General features: G+C 43.6%; 2 protein-coding genes across 2 annotated transcripts in view; one reads left to right on the forward strand and one right to left on the reverse strand.

Moving 5' to 3' along the window:
• Positions 1–16,929, forward strand: part of phyhip (phytanoyl-CoA 2-hydroxylase interacting protein) — an 18,277-nt gene extending 1,348 nt beyond the window's left edge. The window contains exons 2-5 of the mRNA XM_078249847.1: positions 8,532–8,708; positions 12,009–12,183; positions 13,964–14,081; positions 15,639–16,929. Coding sequence (XP_078105973.1) covers positions 8,532–8,708; positions 12,009–12,183; positions 13,964–14,081; positions 15,639–16,185 — 1,017 coding nt within the window. The 3' untranslated portion in view covers positions 16,186–16,929. The remainder of the gene's footprint in view (positions 1–8,531; positions 8,709–12,008; positions 12,184–13,963; positions 14,082–15,638) is intronic.
• Positions 16,930–18,823: 1,894 nt separating this feature from the next.
• Positions 18,824–20,732, reverse strand: ppp1r3c2b (protein phosphatase 1 regulatory subunit 3C2, duplicate b). Its single transcript, XM_078249848.1, has 2 exons — positions 20,719–20,732; positions 18,824–19,679 (listed from the first exon to the last, which is right to left on the reverse strand). The coding sequence occupies exons 1-2, from the start codon at positions 20,730–20,732 to the stop codon at positions 18,824–18,826; spliced, it is 870 nt and encodes a 289-aa protein (XP_078105974.1).
• Between the last annotated feature and the right edge of the window lie 675 nt (positions 20,733–21,407).

Raw genomic sequence — 21,407 nt, forward strand, 5'->3', positions numbered from 1 at the left:
ATACCAATAATACAACAAATCCTCCAAACCATACAACGAAATAGGTTCCCTAGTCCTCTGATACGACCCACAGGAGCGTGTCATGAAATAGCGCCCCTAGCGGTGGCAGGAAACACAACCTCATATCTAAACCAGAGATAGATAGATAGATAGATAGATAGATAGATAGATAGATAGATAGATAGATAGATAGATAGATAGACAGATAAATAGATATTCTATTCATCCCGAGGGAAATTTTAGGCATCCAGTAGCTTATATAAACATAACACAACAAACACACATACACATATGAGAATGATGTTAGCGAGTTGGAACGTAAAGGTATTAAACACGTCGTTAACGTTGTGAAACAGTCGCAGTTTGGTTAGGTTTAAGCACCAAAACTACTTGGTTAAGTTTAGAAAAAGATGGTGGTTTGGGTTAAAATCTTACTTCATTTCCTGAAGGTTACCACGTTCGTTAAAGGTGCTCTAAGTGATGTGACGCGTTTTTTGGGCTCCAACATTTTTTGTCACATACGGCCAACATCTCCTCACTATCCGCTAGCTGCCTGTCCCCTGAACACACTGTAAAAAAACATCTCCTCACTATCTGCTAGCTGCCTGTCCCCTGAACACACTGTAAAAAAACACTGGTCTCTGTAGACAGCCCAGGCTCCACAAACGGCAACAAAAACAAACTGCGCCAACCTGCACCACCAAACATAACAAACAGCGTTTCAGCCAATAACCGACAAGAAGGATTTGGGGGTGGGGGTTGGGGGGGTTAGTGCGCGGAAGGGAGGGGGAGGGGACGGGATGAGGAGGAGGGAGGGGCGAGCTAGCCTCCGTTTTTTTTTTTTGACAATACTTTGAACGTCAACAAGAAGTAACGTCACCCAACATCGCTTAGAGCACCTTTAATTTCAACCCGTTCTCACTCAAAACTCGTAAAATACGGACGCTTGGGCCGCAGCTTGGGTCTGCGCCAGATACAACGCAAAAATTTGCGTTTGTGTAGAACGCAGCGGAGAGTAGCAGCTCTGCGGCGCTAGAAGATGATGTAGTATTAAGAGCGACAACAGTAACGAGTAGTATTAAAGCCCGAAATTCCACGTAGGGAGGTTGGTTGGGGGGATGGACGGGTCAAACAACACAGGACTTTCACCCAGGAGATCAGGGTTTGTGTCCCGCGTGTCACTTTTCCTAAAACCAACTGTCTCGTTCTTGTCCCGCGTGTCACGGAAACGTCCTTTTTATAAGCCCACCCACGATCTTTTCCTTAACCTAACTGCGTCAAAAGTGACGCCGATAGTCCCGACCCAGCGCGTTTAGATAAAGTGCGTTTAGATATGACGCTTAAGAGACTTTTAGCGTCAATAACAACGCCAAAGGCACCTGACCAAGCGTCCGTATTTTACGCGATGGGACTGAGAATGTGTTGTTAAGTATAAATTAAAATACTCTCACTACTCGCTCTTAAGCTGCTTACACATCAACCAGACAGCCAACCGTCGGCAGAAAAGGTCTCCCAGTCTCGGGAAATCAGTCTCCCCGAGTTGGTCAAAAAAATGCCCCAGAACACCGAAGAGACGAGACGTAATACGTCTCCATAACAGCAGATGGCGCTAATCTGTATTGTCGCCCAAAAATGAAAACCGGCAGCTGATTGGACGAACGCATCACGTGGGTCTGGTTTCTCCGGAAATTCAAAGCCAGACTGTCATGGCGGCTTGTTCAGAATACGATCTCATATTGTCCTAAAATAGTTCACCGAAACGTGTTTCTGAAAACATTTGAAGAGAGAAATAGGCCGTGCAGTTGCTGAATCTGTCTTCATTTCAGATCAACAAAGGTCAGTTTAAAAGATTTTCGTCAGATTTTGAGAGACTCTTGTAGTATCTGAAGAGCCTATAAGGTTAAAGTTTGTATAAAGCTCAAATGTGCTGAGACATAATGAGCTCTGTGTTAGTGAAGTAAGTTTAATGATTTTCCTCTCAGTGGAGTGATGTGTTGAAGAGGATGTTCTATGTGATTCTGTGATTGGGGGATGAGTGGGATTAATGATTTTATGTGTAGTGTTGGAGCCCCCCAAAGAGACTCTGACCTCAAACGGACTCAGACCTTTACTTGCCAACTCACAGCTATTTACTTTATCTAACATGTTACCTAAACGTACCCCTTATAAGCCATGTTCTTGCTGCAGCAAGACAGAGTGAGAGAATCCGTCATGATGCTGAAATCCTTGATGTAATAAACCTTTTTATAATCAAGAACAGTGTCAACGAAGTTCCTTTTCCACACATCGGCAACGCAGTGCTGCAACTAAATATACAACACTCTAGTCACGCGCATCCCGCTCCCCGTTTCCGGGTTAGCACTCCACCAATCAGATGGGTCATTTGAGTCCGACTGCCGGCAGTGCCCGTCCCGCCGATTATACATGTCAAATCGGCCAAAATGAAGGCCGACGGCCCCTCGGACGGACGACGGCACGGAACACACCAAACAGACTCGAGTCACCGACCTCGCCAGACTGTCCAACGGCCGATTATCGGCTCGGTGTGTCCGGGCCTTTATACTTCGTCACCTTGATTCCTGCTTTGCTCCGTCATAACTACTACGCCCACTAGAGGGGGCCGACGCCATAAACCTAAATAGAGGTCGTAATTGCTGCTTCTGTTCTCTTCTGTTGAGCGCCACCTCGAGGAGCCATGAAGCAGCGACTCAGGGAAATCTATTGAGAGCGCCTTATTTTATTCATTAAACATTGATATTTGGCGCCAGCGTATCGATTATCGTATCGCACAAAGAAGGAACAACGATATATTGCCGTATTGCTATTTTGTCCCATCCCTATTCTATAAATCATGATTCATAACATAAGTATTTAATTATTAGTTAGACCCTGACTTGGAGCAACTGAAAGCTAGTGCTGCAGCAGAGGTAATTGGGTCACATTTCCTTTCACAGGCAGATTCATAAATCAGGGCCACAGGATCGTGTGAATGGTATGGAAACCTTCATTTGAACTGCATGTAAGTTACTCGATTTAAAAGTGGAGCACACACACGCAGAGACATGGGGGGGCTGATGACTTGTCCTGTGAGAATCCCCTCTTTCTTTCTTGCCCCAGTTATCTGTCTCTGAAAAGACACCGTGGTTAGAAAACGAGAACGTGCAGCTGGCTGGAAAACTGGCGCGTGGAAACACGTGTGCGTGATGACACTGCTCTCTCCCTGCATGGCCCCCGTGTGAACGACCCACCGCACAAATTTCACAGTTCACAGGCTTTAATGAGCTGCTGCAGCCTGTCCATCATACCGAGAGAGAGGGAGAACACCTTAAATAACAGACCTCAGAGTCAGGCAATGACACTGCGCCAGGCATCTGCAGGATCACGACAACAAAACAAACCGTGTTCTGATTGTTTTTCCTAAATTGCATAAGGTTATTTTTAGGCACATCTGTGATTTAGCTGCTCAGTGTGAGAGCGAAAGGGGAAAGAGGGAAACAAGCAAAGAGCTCCGCTGATGTTGAGATGCTGTAGAAATAAGGAGAAAATATATTAATAGTATTAGTGGAGGAGATGATTGCAGTGGCAGTTCTATACGTTTCAAATGGGGGGGAGGTTTGGGCCAAATGGGATTTTAGGAGACTGTCTTCCCCCGTAAAATGCTCCCATAGGTCGTTTGTTTAAGGAGCAATTACAACTCATATTTACATTTCTAGTGACGGCGCCCTCTAGTGGCCTGTTGTAAATATTACAGGAGCTAAGGAGGAAGTAAGGGAGCTAAATATAAGAGTGCCAATTTCCTCGGAAGTTTGGGGTCAAACAAACACAAGACTTTCACCCAGGAGACGATGTGGAAATGAAAGGAAACTGTGTTTTTTATACTTTAAGGAACTTCGTCACGTTCTGCGTCACGTTCTGCGTGACCAGAAGTTAACTAACGTAACAAATGATTTTAACCCAAACCACGATCTTTTTATCTAAATTTAACTAAGTAGTTTTGGTGCCTAAACGTAACCAAACTGCGACTGTTTCTCAACGTTAAAGACATGTTTGAAACCGCGACCATTACGTTGAGATATGAGGAAGGACAACGTTCCAAGGACAACATCTCTAAAAGAAAAGTAGGGCGCAGAGTCTAGATATTATTTTTAACATCTTAGATCCGATCGTAAGTTAGTTAAAAACGCTTAAACATTGGCATAGGAAAAAAAATTGATCATCTCTTTTACCTGATATGTTTATCCAAAGCAACTTACAACTGCTATATACAGCAGAGGTTGCACACCTCTGGAGTAGCTAGGGGTTAAGCATCTTGCTCAGGGACACATTGGTTGATGTATCACAGCGGGAATCAAACCCAGGTCTCCCACACCAAGGGCATGTGTCATAGCCACTGCGCCATCACCACCTCCACCCATCTCTTCATTTGTTGATATACGATCCAATCGCCAATCTAAGCCTAAAATATATAAAGCCCAACTGTTACTCTTCCCTTCGGTTTGGTTCTCCAAAAGACAAAATATACATTACAATAGAATAACAATATGAGGGGCAGAATTAGAAATGCCATCAGATGATTGCAATAAAACATTTAAGGTGCATTACAAGTAATTACAAGCAAGCTGTAGAGGAATAGCTATGTACTGAGGCTCCACTTTGCACACGCTGCAGAGACTTACCATCAGTTTCTGAGAGGGATGGTGACAGCTAATCAAACACAGGCAGACAGAGGCTGACCAACAGATTGCCCCCAGCCCGACACTCAAGGCTGTGTGCAGCAGCCTGGATCAAATCACTGATGGGCGACTAAAAGGAAATATGATCGTACATCACCTGCTGCTGCTGAAACCTACTTAAACCTCGCCTATTTCTGGCCAAACAGTATAAAAAAGCTGCAAGATTTCCCTCGAGCTGCAAGGTGTTCACTTAGCTCCGCTGTTTTGAAAGGACGTGCACTTCATCCTGGAGGCATAGACGTATATTTCGGTGGGGGATGGGGGGGGGTGCAAGGGATAAAATATGAAGGACAACCCACTCCCCAAAAAAAGAGGTCAAAATAACTGCTCAGGGGGCTAAAAACATGTTTATATCCTTCTTAGGATTAGATAGAGTTTCTCCAGAAGTTGAATATGTCTCAACTTAATTACAGTATTGAAGGAAAGTTGAAAGAATCCCAAAGTTGAAAATCAAACACCTACCCAACAAACGAATGTCTGTATAGTTGGTAGATAGAGTTTTTTAATGTTATGATGAATGAATGATTATATGAAGAAGTCTAATATTCTAATCTAATAAAAGTCGGAATATTTTAAAAATAATAGTCAGATTTACATAAAAAATATCACTGGATTTTGATACTACGCCCTTGCCACGAGGCATAAGTGTTTGAAAAGTTCAGTTTAGTTCAATTAAATTGTTGCTGACGGGTGCAGCGGCGTTTTTTGTAGGGCTGTCTTCCTCGACTAATGACGACCTTATACTAAACGACTTTTGAAACGACTCCACTGTCGCAGACACATTTCCAATATCGGAATGAAATCATGAGTCTTGCTCCCGTCGGCTCAATCGTTTGGTGTAAGGTGGTCATAAAACTCAGTCCGTGCTGTCTTAAAGCTATAGTGCGTAGCTTCTGTCGCCCCCCACATGAGGAATTCGAAGTAATGACAACAACACACATCGGCACATCCACATGAGGCAAGCCTTCTGTGATCGCGCACGCGCCGCCCACCCCCACCCCTCCTCTACGCAGCTGCTAGTAGCCAAGAAGGATACGGAGGATTAAAAAAACAGCTGATAGTCTTAATTAACTTAGCAGCAAACGTAGCGTAGCAAATCATTTGGCAATGGCTTGAATGTAACGGGCGTTCTTTAATATCAAAAAGTTACACACAGAGGGCCCTATGTTGCACCCGGCGCAGCGCAAAGCCCGACGCAAGTGTCTTTGCTAGTTTAAGACCGACGCAGTTGTCAATTTCCCGTCCAGCGCCCACGTCGTTTAAATAGCAAATGCACCTGGGCCCATCTGTGGTCCATGGGCGTGCTGGTCTTACAGGGAGGTGTGTTCAGGTGCATTCTGGGCGTGCTGGTCTTACATGGAGGTGTGTTCAGGTGCATTCTGGGCGTCTTGCTATCTTGAGGCAGCGGGAAGTGATGGCACCATTGACCAACAAAAACCTGGTCTAAAGTCAATAACGCAGCATTTCATTGTTATTTTAACAGAGCATTAGTGAAATGCTCCTAGGCTCGTGCACAGCGCGCGCACACTATGCTTGTTACACACACAGGGACGCACAGCAGCACACACACATGCAGAAGATTACAAATACAAATATTACGGTGCAAATCCTCCATCATAACAGCAATGCTCCAAGGTCCAAACGCGCCTGGCTTTTAAAGGGAATGGGAGATGACCTCTGATTGGTTTATTGCATGTTACGCCCAAAACACACCTATGACTAATGAAGACAGTAAGTACAACCCTTTTCAACCATGAGCCCGGCGCACGGACCCTTTTTTCCACCGTCAAACTAGCAAAAGTGGATTTGGACACACCCTAAACGCACCTAAAATCAACAGGTTTGATCTCCTACAAGCTTTAATTCTTGGTAGTAAAATCTTTTAGTCTGTGACTCAAAACTCAGTGACATTATGACAGAGTGTGTTTAGATGTGAGATGGTGTCAGACTTTAGTCTTTTCAGAGTCTTCCAGTGTCTGGTAGGCAGAACACTCACATGATTTGAGCTGTGCCTTCTTTTGAGAAACACAGGAGAAGATCGAGGGAGGCTGCAGACGTTGTGGTGGTTGCTGGGAGACTGCTGTAGGTGGATTATGAAATGCACGGAGCGTATCCAGTTGTGTAATGATGGGAAATGTCAGTTAAGGGCGAGGAAAGGCGGGAGGATGGGGGAGAAAAGAGCAGGACAGTGAATAACACAGATCCCTAAATGAAAGGTTAATTGGATTCTGTCTGAGGTGATTCAGATGTTGTACTGTGGCCACTTTGTATCTCTAAATGATACAATTCGAACAAAATAATCGAGACTGTCCTCCCTGGAAAAATGCCCAAATAAGTTGTTCAAGCAGCAATTACAACTTATATTTACACTTATAGTGACGGCGCCCTCTAGTGGCCACAGTGGTTATGACGGGAGCAAAGGAGACGAGTATAACCCAGACGCGCCATACACCGGGAGGCGTATTTACGAATCCTAATATGGCCACGCCCTATGAAGCAGCTCGATTGGTTGGGGTTAGGCATTGACCTTGAGTGGTTAAGGTTAGGATAGCCGATTGGTCGGGGGATAGGACCTGTACAAATCGGGTTACGTTACCTTGCGTAAGCATGGACGCCTGGCCAATAGTAGTGTGTGAATGCTATTGAAGGGCGGGTCTTGGCTTGGTCATAGTAGGATTCGTAAATACGCCACCGAGAGCGTCGCAGAAGCGGAGCGTCTTGATGCCTGATTCTCAGATTTAATACACAGAACTATCTTGTGTTTATTAAACTAGTATCTACCTTCAACTCCAACCACTCCTGTAATTAAAGGTCCTATGACATGCTTCTTTTTGGATGCTTTTATATAGACCTTAGTGGTCCCCTAATACTGTATCTGAAGTCTCTTTTATATAGGCCTTAGTGGTCCCCTAATACTGTATCTGAAGTCTCTTTTATATAGACCTTAGTGGTCCCCTAATACTGTATCTGAAGTCTCTTTTATATAGACCTTAGTGGTCCCCTAATACTGTATCTGAAGTCTCTTTTATATAGGCCTTAGTGGTCCCCTAATACTGTATCTGAAGTCTCTTTTATATAGACCTTAGTGGTCCCCTAATACTGTATCTGAAGTCTCTTTTATAAAGACCTTAGTGGTCCCCTAATACTGTATCTGAAGTCTCTTTTATATAGACCTTAGTGGTCCCCTAATACTGTATCTGAAGTCTCTTTTATATAGGCCTTAGTGGTCCACTAATACTGTATCTGAAGTCTCTTTTATATAGGCCACGCTTCTGGGACGTGCCGTGGCGCGGCTGGTGGAATATCAAACAGGGACTTGAATGGCTGCGATTGCTGGCGGGGGCCGGGGAACGCAGCACGGACACGCCCGGTGGAAAATAGGGGCTTGGTCAAACAAAAACAGGCATTTGAGTGAGTTTTTTAAACTTTACGGAACAAACGGAGCAATGTCATGAAGAAAAGTATCTGATTTCCCAAATCACCATCTTTTTCTAAACTTGGTGCCTAAACATAACCAAACTGCCACCATTTCACAACGTTAACGACGTGTTTAAAACCCATTAGGTTCTCTGGTTTTGATATGAGGACGTGTTTCCTGCCACCGCTAGGGGTGCTAATTTATGCAACGCTCCTATGGGTCTTTTTTTTAGCAGCAGTAGGAATAAACGACCATATCGTTGTATGGTTTGAGGGATTTGTTGATTTAATCTCTTTTAGCAGATGTTGTGTCTTTCTCATCACCGGTATAACAGGGCTTTACACTCTAACTCCAACTCTGATCTCTCGGTTTAATGGCAGATGACGGAAATGGACGCCCCTCTCGCCACCCCGTGCAATATCCAGATTTGTGAGGTGACCTGCGACTCCTTCCGCATCATGTGGGACATGAGCCCCGAGGACAGCGCCAGAGCCACGCACTTCTTCATCGACCTGAGCCGCAAAGAGAGCAGAGACCCCAACCGCTTCAAACACAGGGTGGGACCCCGTAGCTTCCTCTGGATGTATCTGTCTGTCCATAATAGTTCCCCTCCTCATCTAAACTGGGCTTTCTCCTGATGAGCGATGTGAAGCGTTTGTTCCGTTTTGAGTTTTTTGTCGCGTTTAAAAAAATTTTTGGGAGTAAGTAAAAAAGTTTTTGTTGCCCTTTTCAAGTTTTTTTTGGACTATTTTTTGTCGCCTTTTTCACCCTTAGTTTTTGCCGCTTTGTTTGTGTTTTTTTCATAATTTTAATACTAATAATAATAATTTTTTTCATGATTAAGGTTTTTGTCACTTTTTTCCCACGTTTTTTTCAGAGTTTTTGTCGTTTTTTCTGAATGTTTTTGTAGCTTTTTTCGGGAGATTTTTTTCATCAATTTTTTTCTGTTTTTGTCACTTTTATTTGAATACATTAGTGATGGCCGATTAAGCTTCGTGAACCATTTTCTCTTTTTTCTGAGCCCACTAGATGGGGCTCTCTCTTCAACAAAGGGTTGAAAACACACTGAATTGCCGATCCTTTAACCTTTTTGAACAGAGAGCGCCATCTAGTGAGCTCAGGAAGTAAAGAAAGGTTCATGAAGCTTCATTTGGCCATCGCTAGAATACATGCATACATGGGACCTCCCTAGATAGTTGGAGATCTCAATCCCCCCCCAAAGTTGAACCCAAAGTTTCTCCCTTGTGTCTGTTCAATCGATGTGTCTCTTGTTTGTATTCATATTCCAGACATATTTTATACCATTTTCAGGTTCATACATGTATCTTGTGGTCTCCACATCTCCGTAGTCTCCACATGAATTTTGTCAGACACTAATAATAACAGATAATATTAATCTGAGCCTGTCAGCGGCAAAAGAAGCACTTTTGTGAAGGTAAATACAAGCTGCACAACTGCCCTATTAACTTACATTGCCGACTGCAGCGATCTCTCTTAATACTGGACCAATGTCAAAGGTTGTTGTTCCCATCAGTCACTTAGACTACCTAAACTTAGGAAAATAGGGTCCAGGTTGAAAAAAATGGTAGCACCATACATATTTTCTCCGAAATAAGGTCCCATGGTGGTCCACCGGAAGGGAAAGGACATCGCCTCTAGAGAGAAAACCAGCTAGTTATGACATGAGAAGGAGTCAAGAGTAGAAAAAACGCGTTCAGAAAAGTGAGATATCTCAGGTTCAGAGGGATTTCTTTTAAATATAATGACCTCATTGTTTGAAGCGTTGGCCACAGTTAACATTAACATCTGGCACTGAAACAATATAGATATGACAGAAAATACAGAAAAGCAGGTCTCATTTATAGTTGCGGGAGCCTAAATGAGAAAGGAAAACATGCATTTTATTGAGGTCTAGTTGGGTTAACGGAGAGGTCTAACTGATGATATTCTGCATCAGTCTGAACACAGAAAACAGCAGCTCGCCCTTTCAGTCACTTCCAATACAGCCTGAAAAAAGAAAATGAGTGCAGTCAACAGCTTCAGGCCATGTGACTCACTTGTACATTGCTTCCTGTAAAAACTGAGAAATTCATCTGCAGCACAGAACAGTTTCCATGTTAACGAAATAAGCACATTTCATACATCACAAAGATAAAGCAGCAATGAAATGGTTTATGTTTGTTTTAAAATGGATTTTTCGAGGAGGATTGATTTCAAACAGTGATAGGTACGGTGGCCCTGAAGTGCAAATCACAACAGCAAATAGGAAAATACTTCAACAAATCATAAAACACAATGGCAAATAGGAAAACACGACAGCAAATATGAAAACACGACAGCAAATATGAAAACACAACAGCAAATAGGAAAACACGATAGCAAATATGAAAACACAACAGCAAATAGGAAAACGAGATGAGATGGTTTGTATGACGTTTAGCTACCAGCTACTTTCCATCTGCAGTTTCTAGATCTCAGGCATGTTTAACACACTGTATATTTTCATATGATATACAAATATACTGCATGCAAGGGCGTAACTTTGGGTTCAACATTGAGATCCCCACTTTTGAGCAAAATTACAATTTTCACTTAATTTTCAGCATTCTGGTGAATTTTTCTGCAAGAATTTGTGCCTTTTCTGCATCAATTTATGGTGCAAATGTCTTGATGTAAAGGAAGTTATAATAGGTTTTTGAGGTGGGCTGCAGTGGCCAGTTTTGATTATTGGGGTGGTCATAGATTGATTAGAAAGCATATTGAGGTGTTATATAAATACTGTGAAAGTATTAAAGCTTTAAACGAGCCATAAGGACTTCTGTAGAGTTGTGATGTCACAACTACGCTACAGTATGCATAGGTAGAAAGTGCCGCTACAGTGCCGTTACAGTCATTCCCCAGCTGCAATGATGCTGAAGACCCGGAAACGCTGACCAATCAGAGTAGACTGGGCTTTTTCTCGGGAGTGGGTCTTAAAGAGACAGGCGCTAAAATGGAGCGTTTCAGACAGAGGGTGAATACAAGTATATTCAGACAGACAATGAGTCAAATAAAGTGTTTGTTGAACATTGAAGGATGTAAACATGTTCTAGTAGAAACTCAAAATACAAGTATGAACCTGAAAATGAGCGTGATATAGGACCTTTAAGCAGGCTCCAGCCCTGAATGTTTTCTTAAAGGCACCGAAATCTTTTAGGGTGACTTTACTGTCTTTCAGAGGCTGTAGTGGGTTCTGTGTTAGAGCTATAGTGAATATATTGGTATCATATGAAACTTGGAAACCTGAGGAATCCAGTGGTGTCAATGTGGTGTTATGCTAGCTTGTGCAGAGGGGGGTCTAAATTTTGAGCATGCCCCTGTCTTTAAGTGATCAATTTGGTGTCTAAATTAAGCCCAAGTAGCTGAAGTCTAACACTTATAATCTCCCTTCATTTCAGATGCAAAATATTGACTGTAATTATGGCCTATTAGTGTCTTTGTGAAGTCGAGGCAGGGCTAGGACTGAGTGGGTTGTTCCTGAATGCAGGATATGATATGCTCTCTGTGCAACAAACAAACCTGCATCAGAGATGTTGCCATGGCTATATGGACCCTCTGAGCCTTTGGTAATTAGCTGTGCTTCTAAGAGGCCTTGGCCAAAACAAAGCCGCCGGTCTGATTAGATGCATCGTAGTTACAGCAGCTTGGGCTTGAAGTGGAATATCATGCTAATAAGGCAAATGTTATGGAGGGAGCTGTCTGAATCAACAATCGCATTTACATTTGCTTTGACATGTAAATTAAACACACAGCAGTCTGTTCTCGCCCTGGCATCCTGTCCCTGACGTCAACTCCTTCCTGTTTCCTTTGTCCTCCAGGATGTTCCAACCAAGCTGGTGGCCAAGGCGGTGCCTCTCCCCATGGCGGTGAGGGGACACTGGTTCCTCAGCCCGCGGACGGAGTACTGCGTCGCAGTCCAGACGGCTGTCCGACAGCCAGATGGAGATTACCTGGTGTCAGAGTGGAGCCAGGTGGTGGAGTTCTGCACCGGGGGTAAGGCTAACATACCTGACAGCTAAAGTTACATGTATAATATAGAGTATAGTTTGGATCAACGGAAGTACATTTCCAGGATAAAGCCTGACATCCGGCACAATGTCCACTCACTGTGTGTTGCCGTTCTCAAACTCTGTTCTCTTCGGGAAACAACAACAAACTTTGAGCTAGCGAGCTACACACTGAAAATGTCAAGTTTTGAAGAACATTTGGACGGTGCAACAAGGCAGACCTGCTTGGTTCTTTCAGGGAATGATTGTAAAAATTTACAAAGAATATGTTTACGGCATTTCCTCTCTAACTGGGACGTTTGGGGACTGATTGGTGGGATTGCTGTGGACGAAGTACACACGGAGATACACTGGTAAGAGCCAATGAGGTTTAACCATGTATCAGCTAATTTAAATAGCTCACGTTACTGTGTTGTGTCAACAGTTAACTTCATTTAATATAGAGCTCAACAGTCCCGCCCACAGCGGGTTCCGGAAGTAAAAATACAATGCAATTTCTCCATTGACAAATTGGAGCATAAGCCATAAAATCGTAACCGTCGATGGTAGACTTAAAACCAGCATGCCGACATGACTCAGCGATTGTATATGCTCATGTAGACGCCACAAATCCTGGGGCATTACCCTTGTTTAGAGATAAATGTCTTTTATTCGCAATGTCTTGGATAAGTACTTCGTTACCCACAATCCTGAACAATCCCACAATCCCACAGTGATGCCTCTGATTGGTGGAGCTCATGCTGGTGAGGAGGGGGGGGGTGTCAGTACCCGATCTGTGCTGCCTGCATGATCCGTCACGAGGATTTACGACACTGCACGGATCACAATCTGTTCCACGCTTCTGACGTTAGCCTCTGCCGGGAAGCTAACGTTAGTTTAGCTAACAGCTAATTCGGCTAACCGCTAGCTGACAGCTTGATTCAGTCTAAAATAACGTTAACTCAACTCAACTTAACACTGGGTAAAGCCGTCTACAGCTGACGTAACAGCTGTTATATATGTTAACGGTTATTTTCAGGTTTTATTTTAAGGGTCTTTTAAAGTTATTACATGCTGTCTCAGCTAGAGGTTAGCTGAATTAGCTGTTAGCTAAACTAACGTTAGCTTCCTTTGTTCAGTGGTGCGCGGTGGTTTATGGGATGAGTAGTTCCTTCGCTCTGAGATGACGATGTGTACACAGTCTTGTACCTTTGACTTTTTTGGGATTTTCTGTTCGTTTTTTTACCCTAAATGATACGTTGTATGCGTATGAGTCACGTCCCACCTGGTTAGCCTAAGGCACGGTCTAAAACCCTTTATATACGGATTTTCCCAGACGTCAATGGGAGAAATGACGGGAAATTTACTTCCGGAACCCAAGGTCTCTCAGAGGAGGGGCGGGACTGTTGAGCTCTATGTCACCTTCTTCGTTGCTCTGGTTGGTTTGCAGCGCTATCCTATTGCGTGCAGAGGTAACTTCATCTAATATTGTATGTGGTGTTTCCTTTTGCGGGGTGCAAATATTCCACCAAAACCAGTTCCTTCCTGAGACTATTTAGCAGAGCCACCGTCACTGCGTCCGGAGCTTAGCGCCGCCCAAGATGATTGTGATTGGATTAAAGAAATGCAAACAACCTAGAGCGTTTTTTCTCCTATCCCAGAATGCATCAGTGGTGTAGCCAGACCTTATGCGAGACTATATAGAATATGAGTAGAGTATAAAATAAGTACAACTTCACAGGGTAGTCATTAATATTTTACACAACTCCTTTCCATCCACTTTGCAGACTACGCCATGGAACACCTACAGCAGCTCCTCGACAAGGCCAAGGGCTCAGCAGTGAGGCTGCTGAAATTCTCTGTGTTTTATCGCAACCAGCACCCAGACTACTTCGACTATGTCAGGTCAGTGCTGCATCCTTATCTCTTAATTGTATGCCCAAAGCAATTCCAGCAGCACTTAAACCACATAGAAACAGCTACTCTGGCTCTGTCCAATGGCAACAAAAATCTGCCTACCAGCACCTCTATGGCTCGCTGGTTACCTAGCATCTCACGGTGACGTCAAGACTTCAGATAGGTACTGCGCCCGGCCAGTGTCTGGCACATTACCCGCTATGAAACCACCATTGTTTTACATGTTGGTTTTGTGCTCATTACACAAACTTTAGAGGGCAGGATGGGAGGGTATGCCGGAAGAAGTTAAGAGGAAAACACGAGACTTTCACTCAGTAAACGGTTGTTTGTACACCAGGAGTACTACTTAAAGGACAATTCCGGCTCAAAATGAACCTAGGGGTTAATAACATATGTGTACCTAGTCGACCGTTCTCTGGGACATGTTTTAACACAAATCAAATGTGTCTCTAGCTCTCGCAAACCGGTGATTAGCTGCTAGCGCTACCTTTCGGGGCAGAGGGTAAATCACTATTTTATACCACTAACAAGGCTTAAAATATCACCACACTTCCACGGTAGCATAATGAGGGTCCCTACATGTAAACCCAAGCATTGAGAACTTTGTAAGTGTACAGACAGTTTATTAAAATGTAGTTCTGTCAGTTAAACGCGTTATTAACGGTGTCAATTCTTTTATCGCGAGATTAACGTTCTTTTTGGCCTAGCAAACTTTGTAGTTTTTTTCAGATGCTGTTGCAACAACTAGTAACGTTAGAAAAACTACAACATCACACCGGTGATGCTAGCTAGACCGGAAACTAAACAACAGGCACGCCGCACACACTTGTCTGGGCTCGCGAGCCGCCAAAGAGTAGTAGGCTAACGTTACGTTTTGAGTGGATGGCGAGCATGAGACGCCCGAAATGGATGCCAATAAGATTCTGAATGGAAAGTTTACTTTAAAAAAAGTTGCCAAATGGTTCCATTGACAAGACCAAAGTGATCTGTGTGTTTTGTCGTTGTGAACTGAGCTATCAATCGCAGCACGTCCCAGTCTGAAATACCACTTGATGGCCAAGCACACAGCTGATGGCCGAGCACGCGGCTGTTGGCCGAGCACGCGCTGATGGCCGAGCACGCGGCTGATGGCCGAGCACGCGGCTGATGGTCGAGCACGCGGCTGATGGCCGAGCACACAGCTGATGCCAATTCTCCGCCCCTCATCAAAGCCGTTACATTGTGTGTTACATTTTGCGCCTTTAAGGGGACCGGTGTTTTAACCCAAACCACAAACGTTTTTGTAATCCTAACTAGTCGTGTCTAAACGTAACTGTTGATCTTTTGTCGGCTAATCTTAACTGCACCGTCGGATGTTTTAATATTCCGACAGAGCCAGGCTACCTGTATCCAGTCTTTGTGCTAAGCTAAGCTAACCAGCTGCTCGCTATAGCTTCAAATTCAGCGTACAGACATCGATTTTCCTCATTAAACCCACATCAAGAAAAGTGTATTTCCCAAAATGTGAAGTATAATTCTCATTTTTCCTCTTATATCTTGGAGTAGACGGGAATGCGGAGGCCTGATGCGTCCGGCGCTGAAAGACATCAGCGGAAGTCACGGCTCTCCGATCAACGGCAAACTGCAGGGTGTCTTCTTCAGCTGCAACACCGAGTTTGATACAGGCCTCCCTCCCCAAGACTCCCCGTACGGCCCGCTGCGTTTCCAGATCCCTGCTGGACATCTGCTGAACCCCAACATCTCGCTGTACTTTGCAGACTTCTACTGTATGTACACAGCGTACCACTACGTGGTGCTGGTGCTGGCTCCCGTCGGCTCAGAGGGAGATAACTTTTGTCGCACTCGGCTGCCAATGCTGGACTTGGCGTCCAACCCCTTCCTGACGTACACGGCGCCGCAGACACCGGGGGAGGAGCCTCTGTACTGCCACGCCAGTGACGTCATCCTGGAGGTGCTTTTCACAGAGCCGGTTCCTTTGGATCAGGGCGGCGTGGAGCCGATCCGCGGCCACCACCAGCTCATGAGTCTGACCACAGCCAACGCCAAGAAAGACCCGAGCTGCAAAGTGTGCAACATCAGCGTGGGACGCTGAGCGAGATGTAGGACGGACCGGACAAATACTGAAAGACAAAACATTTGAGAACATCGCGTGAAGGGGCGGGGCGGCACTAGTTGCCGATTTATTCAATAGTTTACAAACCAATCGATTAACTTTTGTGTCTGTTGTGTTCTGGTTTCAGACCGATGAATGAACAGTTAGATATGAAACAGGATGTCGGCTCTATAGGATGATTCTTTTCCTCGGCAACTATTGTGTTTTTCCCAAATGATGTCCAGGTTTTTAGGCATTTTATTATGAAATGGCTTGAAAAAAAAATAGTGCAAATAGCTACCGTAAATGGAGCTTTCCCCCGTAACCCCCCCTTAGATTTTGGGCTAAGCCCCAAATGTATATGTCTGTCTCCGCCCCTGCTTTAGGACACTCGGTGCGTGCATGCTGCTGCCCCTCTTCCCGCCCCCTGCCTGGCCTAGAATAGTGAGTATTAAATAGAAGACTAACAATGTGTATCACAGAACTGCATCATGTTCACAGCTGGAAACACTATACATCCGTGACAGCTGAACAAAACATAATTAAAGACATGATAGAAAGCTTTAGAAGGCTGGAAAATATCTGTGCTCCTTATGTGTCCAGAGTCATCTGTGCTTCATTTTGTGTATATCTTTTTCTTCTTTTAAATGTACATTTCTTTCCTTAAAGGGTAACTACCGTTTTTTTCAACCTGTGTCTAAGGTTATAGTATTAAGAGAGATCGCTGTAGTCGGCAGCAGCGAAACAAGCTACAATGTCAGTTAATAGGACAATTGTCCAGCTTGTATTTACCTTCACAAAAGTGCTCGTTTATATAGACCTTTCTGTTTAACCAGAAACAGCTCTGAAGTCGCTAGCGCTGAACCCACCAGACTCCATTTAATAAAGCAATACTTTTAGCGTGTATAGAGCCAACATATTTTCACATATAAATCAGTAAACTATGTGTTTATTTCAACCAAAACTTGGTGAGTTGTGATGGTTGGAAAAGTGGAAAGACGAGCCAAAACGGCTTTTCATAGTTTTATTTTGTTTCTGTCGACTTTGAATGAAGTGTATTTTACGATGCTTAAATTACTGTTTATTTACATGGAGTCTGGTGGGTTTAGCGAAAGCAATTTTGCAATTAAAAAAAGATCTGAAAGGTCGACCTCCTTAGAAATCCTTTCCATAATGTTGTCAGATTCTTAGAATATTAATCTGAGCCTGTCTGCAGCAAAACGAGCACTTTTGTGAAGGTAAATACAAGCTGGACAATTGCCCAAATTAACTTACATTGTAGCTTGTTTCACCGCTGCCAACTGCAGTGATCTCTCTTAATACTGGACCAATGTCAAAAATTGTTGTTCCATCAGTCACTTAGACACAAAACATAAGAAAATAGGGTCCAGGTTGGAAAAAAATGGTAGTTATCCTTTAAAGAGGCGCTATGCAGTTTTGGCCATTTCTTCGTGGTTTTCTGGCTTTTTCCAGTAACTCCGAAGCTGTTCAGTCAAGGTAAATTAAGCTAAAAAAAACTGCATAGTTCCCCTTTAAGATGTTTGATTTTATGTTTATGTTGTACAAGTTTGATGTGATTTCTGAACCTGCTGAACGTGCAAACGCTAGAAGCATGCCCCTTTTAAAACATTACAGATTTACTTTCTCTATAAAAATCTCTCTCTATTAAGTCACTGCCAGATGTTTTGTCTTATTTTTGCCAAAGGTCTAAAACTAATGTTGCATTGTATCTTTCCAGTTTTCAGCTTCCCGGCCAAATGCTTTGATGCTTCTTAAAAAGCTCATTGGAGAGTTATAATTTGGAAATTGTAACTCAGTGTCTAAATGTTGCACGACAGACTTTTACGGCAAAAAATTTGGCGCAATGTGACAACGAAAGCAAGGTACAGTGTGTTGGCGTTTTAGGAGGAAGGTAACAGGGATGATGGTATTACAAACATTTCCCTGCAATCATTCTGTGACAGCGAGCCTTGGCTCTATAAACAGCGCTGAGCTAAGATTAGCTTCTCTCTTGCTGTGGGGTTTCGGCTAGGCCCTGCCCAGTAATCTCTGACCTATATGGGAATCCCAGAAATGCCCAAAGTGAAAGGGATCCCTCCGGTCCCTGGTGCAAACCAGTAATGCATGTGCTGGTGACTGGCCAGAATGTAGCACATGACAAGAGAACGAGCTGAATGTGAAAGAGAAATGGAAATGAAAAGGGAGTGTGGACTAGTCAGACCTTCCTATGCAGCGCTGTGGAGGAAGATCTGGCAAAGCGAGACTAGTGTCTTCTAGTGTCTGGTAGGCACAACACCCATATGACTCGTATATGATTTGGTCAACTAATCGATAAGTTGATTTAATCGACAAATCTGTGCGCTTTCAGTTAGCAGGCCTAACCTCAGATAAAAAGATGCTGGCTCTCCGCTGGCAACTTCCTCACACAGCTACACATATACAATGGCTAATCACTTTCCTGATGTAATCACCATAGAGGCGCAACGAGAGAACTATTTCCCAGTGGGCTGGTGCGTATGATAAGGTAAAGGAGCCAGTGAAATGAAGACGTTTTCTATCTGCTGTGGAGTAGGGAGGTCATACAGCTCAGCGTCTTTAAATTGGAGATGGTGTCAGACTTTAGTCTTTTCAAAGTCTTCTAGCACACGGTAGGCATTGGATTCTTCCCGCGACAGAGATGTGAGCTCACACACACGGCAATGCTGTAATTCTGTCCGTTGTTATTGTCCCAAAAAGACTCGCTGTGCCCTGCTGGCAAATAACTCAAACAGAACTCTATCTTCCTTTTAGCATCCAGCACTTTTGGAATGGCAATGTCGAATTCAAAGATGTCTGTCTGAGGCCCTCCGAAGCGTTTCTGCACGTACATGCACGGCACATCTCTGTAGCTCTGCCACGAGTCAAAGGTGATGCGTGTACGCACGTCCTTCTGGAAACTGATGTTCCTGACTCGCACCGTGCCTCGCAGCTCCTGTTCAGTCACGCTGCAGTTCTCCAGGGTGACCATGCTCTCTGCCAGCTTGGCACGAAAGGCTTTGAAATCGGCAGAAGGCTGCGGGAAGCCCAGTTTGAGCCGAGTTCCTGGGCAGCAGGTGCTGACGGTGCAGCTGTAGCGGTCCTCCGTCATGCTTCCCAAATCCTGCAGCGACGGCAGCAGGCTGAGGTCCGATTGCTCCTCTTCGTCGGAAAACTCTTGCACGGCCGTCAGAGACAATCCCCGCGAGTCGGCGAAGATCACACGTTTGTTCTTATTGATCGGGAGCCAAAAGTCGTCGTCCGAGTCATCGTCCAAGGAGAACAGGAGCGGGTGGGTCAAGATGTCGGAGGACAGCAGATCTGAAACTGGAGGACGGATGCAGGGGCGCTGGGGCTTCAGGATGGGGACCCAAACGTGAGGACACAGATGTTCACATTGGTTCAAACACAGCCTAACGGCAATCTCCGCAAGTCCGGCAGATTGAGCCATTGACCTGAGGCCGGCCGGCGGCAGGAAACTGCTAAGAGAGAAACAGTGATTTCAATAAAGACTGCTGCTCTAGAAGCGTGATTAAACTTCTGTAAATATTGCAATTGTGCTGTTATTAATGAGGGGCATTAAAGGGTAACTCTGTTTTTCTCCCTATGTTTTGTGTCTAAGTGACGGATGGGAACAACAATCTTTTAAATTGGTCCAGTATTAAGCGAGACGCAGAACAAGCTGCAATGTAACGTGTAATGTGCAATTGCGCACCTTCAGTGAAAGTTCTGTTTTTGTCTGACAGACTCAGATTATTATTCTAAGTGTCTGACAACATTATGAAAGGATCCCTACAGAGATAGACCTTTTAGTTAAAGAGGAAGATCCTTTTAGTTTAACATGAAACAGCCCCGAAATCACCATCACCAAACTCCACCAGACTCCATGTAAATAATCAGGACTTTTAGCGTGTATAGAGCCAGCATATCTCCACATGTAAATGGGTGAATTAAGGGTTTATTTCAACCAAACCAGAGTGGTGATTGTTGGAACAGTGGAAAGATGAACCAAGACGGCTTTTGATAGTTTTATTTGGATTCTGTCGACTTTGAATGAAGTGTGTTTTAGGATGATAAAAGTCCTGATTGGACATGGAGTCTGGTGGGTTTGGTGATGGTGATTTCGGGGCAGTTTCAGATTAGAGAGAGCAAGTATGAACTGAGGGGAATGTACATGTTCACAAAGCTAAAGATTAGAACAAATGTAAAACAAAGATGTATATCAGCAAAAGGAGTAAACTAGTGGAATCTTTTAGATGAGGAAGTGAAAATGTGTTACACGTTACAAAGATTTAAAAAAAAAATACTAAAACGTAGGATGATTAACAAATATAAAAGCGAGGCATTAATGGCAATGTGTATATGAATGGGATGTATTTTGTTTCTTTTTTATTTTTGCACATATGTGCACAAGATTAAGGTAACATAATACATTCACCCTCACTCTTTGATAATAATTAAAGAAGTGACACAGCAACAGAATCACTACACACTACACAATCTGCATTAAGCACTTACGTTGTACTGGACATCTCCGTCCTGGTAGTCTGGTGTTGAGCGCTGGGAATATTATCCTCAATGTTGTGGTTGGAGTTCTTTAAAATAGAGAAAAACATTGAACGTCTGTTTTGAAACAGGAAGTATTTTGGTGAATATTTTAAAATCATTGATCTGATACATGAGAGGAATTTTCAAATGTATCTGAAATCTTACTTACAAACTCCCATGAGCAGCAAGTTGATGTGTGTAGTCCCAGTCATGCCTCTGAATCTCACACAGCATGCTATTTATACCGCCGTTAAACACCCCTCCTCTCAGGACCAATCAGCTACATCTTTTGGTTCTGTCATAATGTTGTTTTAGCCTCCTTTAGTTTAAACCTCAGATCATTTCCAACAACAGTTAACTTAGGCGTTACAAAAAAAAGCGTGAAAAAATGTCAACAAAGAAAGCGTCAAACTGTCAAAAAAACTGTCGAAAAATGTGAAAGAAAAGCCCAAAAACCCATGAAAGAACCCCAATTTTTTTTAATAAACCATCAAAACTTAAAAATAAAACTCACATGAAAAACAAAACATGAAAAAACTGTTGAAAAATGCCTCAAATGAAAAAAAAACGCCCCCAAAAAACCCGATCAAACATAAAAGAACCCCAAAAATGTTGAAATAAAGCGTCAAAAATGAGAATGTCGAAATAAGGTTGAAAAA

Source organism: Sander vitreus, chromosome 5 (assembly GCF_031162955.1).
Source record: "Sander vitreus isolate 19-12246 chromosome 5, sanVit1, whole genome shotgun sequence".
NCBI lineage: Eukaryota > Metazoa > Chordata > Actinopteri > Perciformes > Percidae > Sander > Sander vitreus.